Source organism: Gekko japonicus, unplaced genomic scaffold (assembly GCF_001447785.1).
Source record: "Gekko japonicus isolate JY-2015 unplaced genomic scaffold, Gekko_japonicus_V1.1 scaffold3687, whole genome shotgun sequence".
In the NCBI taxonomy this organism is placed as follows: Eukaryota; Metazoa; Chordata; class Lepidosauria; order Squamata; family Gekkonidae; genus Gekko; species Gekko japonicus.
In genome coordinates, this window is record NW_015171006.1 from 85,504 (window position 1) to 90,549 (window position 5,046).

Here is a 5,046-nt window from a genome sequence, read left to right on the forward strand (position 1 = left end):
CACACCATTTTCAACTGCCTTGTGCATTTATATGATTGTTGTATAAATTTTGTGATTGTTTATTGAAATATTTTCTAGTTACCTCACAGTTTCTTCTTTTTGCGGTCTGTTCTGTGACTGTGACCATCACTTTTGAGCCACATTCCGTGGTAGGTATAACACCACCAAGCTCAGCCTCCAAAGCAGCCCTTTCCTCCAGGGGAACTGATCTCTGAATCGTCTGGAGATCAGTTGTAATTTGGGGGGGGGATCTCCAGTCCCCACCTGGAAGTTGGCCACCCTAGGACCCAGCAGTTCTGCTGCTAACCTCTCAATTAGGCCCGCACAGCTGCAGTTCTGATTGGCTGACCTACAGCGGCTTCTCATCAAGGTGGAGCGGGAGAGGCTAGCTCTGACTGGCCGGGCCAGAGCGGGTGGGAACAGTGCTGGGATCCCCTGATTGGCCGCCCGTGCTAGGGGAGGCCCGCCTACCTTCTCGGGGAAGTACTCGTTGGTGGCGGGCAGGATGTGGGCGATGAAGGGGCTGTCCTTGATGTCCTCGTCGTCGCAGATGACGTGGACGGCGTACTCGCCCGGCTCCGTGGGCCAGTAGCGGACGTCGCAAGAGCCGTCGCCCTTATCGTCGCACTCGATCTTGGCCTGGGAGGGGCCCTCGATGGAGAAACCTGCGGGGCGAGGGAGAGAAGAGAGACAAGCGGCGGAGTCAGAGAGCAGACCTCTGCCTCCAAATCTCCAGGAATTCTGTCATGCCTGCCCTTGACTCAGCCCCAGAGCCAGCTCCTGACAGCCTAAGAGGGGAGGATTCCTTGATGTCCTCGTCGTCGCAGATGACGTGGACGGCGTACTCGCCCGGCTCCGTGGGCCAGTAGCGGACGTCGCAAGAGCCGTCGCCCTTGTCGTCGCACTCGATCTTGGCCTGGGAGGGGCCCTCGATGGAGAAGCCTGCGGGGGCGGGGGAGAGAAGAGAGACAAGTGGCGGAGTCAGAGAGCAGACCTCCACCTCCAAATCTCCAAGAATTCTGTCATGCCTGCCCTTGACTCAGCCCCAGAGCCAGCTCCTGACAGCCTAAGAGGGGAGGATTTAGTGCCTTCAAGAGCTGAAGAAGCATCAGGATCTGCACCTACTGTAAGTACTGATGAGGATACACAGCAATCTGAGTCAACTACAGGACGGTTTGCACCTGGGATTGAGCAGGCCATAAGCAGCTCACCACCTGCATCTCCCGCACCTGTAAGTAGGCTTAGGGATCAGAGACGTCAGCTCCTGACTTCCAGCTTTGAACCTGACCACGCCCTCGGCTTTGCTCCCTGTACTCTGACCTCTGGTAACCTCTGGTTACCTCTGGTAATGTTTGACTACGTTTGACTACGGCTTTGTCTGGTGTTTTGGGACTTGTCTAATGCTCTGCTGACTGCTCTCCCGGCTGACCTTTGGACTTGTATTGTGACTCCCCCTGTCTGTCTGCCTGCCCCCCTGGCTCTACCGTGACAAATTCTCCAACCTGGAGCTGGCAACCTGACCCCACTTTCCCGGCCCGGCCCGAGCAGGCCCACCTGAGAACAGGACTCACCCAGTGTGCCCACTTCCGTGCCGATCGCCTCCACGATAAAGTCCGCGGACTTTCCCACCATACCGGTCTCCAAGCCGGGTCCCCAGGCCCTGACCTTCTGGAGGCCAGCCTCCGGCCCCACTTGCACCTCGAAGGGGCTGGAAGAGAGGAGGGAGACGGCCGAGGACGGCGTGAGGATTTAGTGGCATGCATTCGTTTGGGTCACGCGTCGTCTGCCTTCCTCTCCGAGACTGAAGGCACGTGAGACATAGCGGAGGTCAGGTACAGTCAACAGGTGGGGACATCCAATGAACAATACAGAAGCGATTGGATTCATACCCCCTGCCTTCGCTACCCGAAGGAGTCTCAGAGCAGCTGACAGTCTCCTTTTCCTTCCCCTCCCCACAACCAGGGGTCATTTCCTACGCGAGCGTACAGGAGCGGAGCTCCGGCAGTAAGGAGCCCAGGGGGTGGGCACATGCAGCAAGCCCCGCCCCCTGCTCCCAGCGGCCCTCAGTTGGGCCACGAGGAGCAAGAAGCAGCCAGGTAAGTTGCAGAGCCCTCCCCCCCACCTTCAGGTACAAGCTCTCCCTCCTCTGTGAGGGCAGATCCGTGCGTCCCCCCCCCCCATAGCTAGCAATCCAAAACAGTCCAGTGGCACCTTTAAGACCAAGTTTTATTCAGGTACCAGCTCTCCCTCCTCTGCGAGGACAGCTCTGCACGTTCCCCCCCCCCAATAGCTAGCAATCCAAAACAGTCCAGTGGAGCCTGAGCAGTGGGTGTTGCCTTCTGACACACTTCTGGTGATGTCAGGGGGTGTGGCATAGGCAAATGAGTTATGCTAATGAGTTATGCTAATGAGCTCCTGCACCGCTTCTTCTACCAAAGACCCCTGCCCACAACGGACACCCTGTGAGGCAGGCGGGGCTGAGAGAGCTCTCTCGAGGACTGCCCTTGAGAGGACAGCTCTGAAAGAACTCGTGACTGACCCAAGGTCACACCAGCAGCTGCATGTGGAGGAACAATACAGCAGAAGAGTGAACAATACAGCAGAATTGCACCCAACACACAGCTCTGCGCTTACCTCCTCGGGATAGCGTAGCCCCCCCATGTGATGGACACCACGTACTTCCCGGCCACGACGGGGTAATAGTCACACTCGTACACCCCATCGCCAACATCCCGAACCTTCACTGGCTCCTCGGTGCCTTCTGGGAGAAAGAAGATGGAGAAGCAGGAAGGGTGAGCAAAACACACGTCCGTTCACAGAGGCCCACTGGCTGTTGGATTAGGGTTGCCAGCTCCGAGTTGGGAAATACCTGGAGATTTGGGGTAATGGCTCCAGTCCTGAGCTAAGACAAAAATGTGTGAGCCAGAGGCTAAAAAACTGTGAGCCGGCTCGCACTAACTCAGCTTAGAGGGGACACTGGGCTCCACCCCTCCCCCAAATGTCCAGGACTTTCTCAAGCTGGAGTTGGCGACCGTAGCAAAAACTCCCTCCTTATCATCTTGACTCAGAGTTTGGAAATCACAAACGGCTCCTGCTCGTGTGCAATGCCTAGCCAATGTGTGACACAACACAGGTCATGGGGAGGTGTCGCGCGTGAGCATCAGACTGGGTCAGGGTTTCCAGCTGCTGCTACGCCTTAAAAGGTTAAAAAAAAAGGTAAAGGTTCCCTTGCTCGAAAGCCAGTTGAATCCGACTCTAGGGTTGCGGAGCTCATCCCCGTTTCCAAGCCGAAGAGCCAGCGCTGTCCGAAGACGTTTCCGCGGTCATGCGGCCGGCATGACTAGACGCCGAGGCGCACAGAACGCTGTGACCTTCCCACCGAAGCGGGACCTATTCATCTACTTGCAATTTCTCGCTTTCGAACTGCTAGGTTGGCAGGAGCCGGGGCCAGAGACGGGAGCTCACTCTGTCACACAGGCATACCAGCCTTCCGGTCTGCAGCTCAGGATCTTAACCTCTGAGCCACCGCGGCCCTTTCTACGCCTTAGGACCCTCTTAAGGGGTTCAGAGCCTCCCAGCGCTTGATTCAGTGGTTCCAGAGAAGACTCCCCGCCACCAGGGGGCTCTGTTGCCTTTTCCTGCCCACTCAGAGCAACTTCCTTGTTTGCAAGGGTGAGCAAGCGAGGAAAGAATAAACAGCTGGTCGGGCGGCTCATTGGGTTGCCAGCCTCCTGGTGGAGCCTGGAGGTCTCCAAGAATGACAGCGACACACAAAAGCTCCTCCCCTGCCGCAAATTCCAGTAGTCTTTACAGTGTTCCTGGACTCTTAACTCTTTTCTACTTTTCTCACACTTTTTTGCTTTTCTACTGAAAGATGTCAGTTCTTCTGTGATACTCTGACCTACTGAGGTCCCTCCCCTCCCCAAACCCCGCCTTCCCCAGGCTCCACCCCCCCAAATCTCCAGGAATTTCCTGACCCGGAGTTGCAACCAGCGTTCCCTCTAAGCTGAGTCAGTGTGAGCCCGCTCACCGTTTTTTAGCCTCCGGCTCACACCTTTTTGTCTCGGCTCAGGGAGGCTGTGACTCCAGAACAAACCGATTTGTGCAGCAGCCCACTCGCTCGCTCACAACTTTAACGCCAGTAGCTCACCAAGTAGAATTCTTGCTCACGAGACTCCGCGGCTTAGAGGGAGTGTTGTTTGCAACCCGGACCCAGGCACTCCCTGACCCCTGCTGTGCCGTTGGAGGCAGAATCATAGAATAGAACCATAGAGTTGGAAGGGGCCATACAGGCCATCCAGTCCAACCCCCTGCCCAATGCAGGACCAGCCTAAAGCAAGTGACAAATATTCGTCCAGCCTCTTCTTGAGAGCTGTCAGTGAAGGGGCGTTGACCACCTCCCTAGGCAGCTGATTCCACCTTTGAACCACCCTGACCATGAAAAAGTTTCTCCTAATATCCAGCCGATACCTTCCTGCCTGTAATTTAATCCCGTTGCTTCGGGTCCTCTCCTCTGCTGCCAACTGGAACGGCTCCTTGCCCTCCTCCCAATGACAGCCTTTCAGATATTTAAAGAGAGCCATCCTGTCCCCCCTTCAGTCTCCTCTTCTCCAAACTAAACATTCCCAGGGCCCTCAGCCTTTCCTCGTAGGGCTCGGTCTCCAGACCCCTGATCCTCCCCGTCGCTCTCTTCTGCACCCTCTCGGTTTTGTCCACATCCTTTTTGAAGTGAGGCCTCCAGAACTGCACACAGGACTCCAGGTGCGGCCTGACCAAGGCAGTATATAGAGGGGCTATGACCTCCTGCGATTTCGATTCTATGGCCCTTTTAATACAACCCAAGACTCAGGAGTCATTTCCTGCATGAGCGCACAGGAGCGGAGCTCCAGCAATAAAGAGCCCAGAAGGCGGGCACACGCAACAAGCCCCACCCCCTGTTCCCAGCAGCCCTCAGTCAGAGCAAGAAGTAGCCAGGTAAGTTGCAGAGCACCCCCCCCCGGCCCCCCGGCCCAAAACAGTCCAGTGGTATCTTTAAGACCAAGTTTT

General features: G+C 56.3%; 1 protein-coding gene across 1 annotated transcript in view; it reads right to left on the reverse strand.

Moving 5' to 3' along the window:
- Positions 1 to 5,046, reverse strand: part of FLNC (filamin C) — a 96,550-nt gene that overhangs the window by 66,506 nt on the left and 24,998 nt on the right. The window contains exons 9-11 of the mRNA XM_015419014.1: positions 2,635 to 2,761; positions 1,572 to 1,708; positions 472 to 665 (exon numbers count right to left, since the gene is read on the reverse strand). Coding sequence (XP_015274500.1) covers positions 472 to 665; positions 1,572 to 1,708; positions 2,635 to 2,761 — 458 coding nt within the window. The remainder of the gene's footprint in view (positions 1 to 471; positions 666 to 1,571; positions 1,709 to 2,634; positions 2,762 to 5,046) is intronic.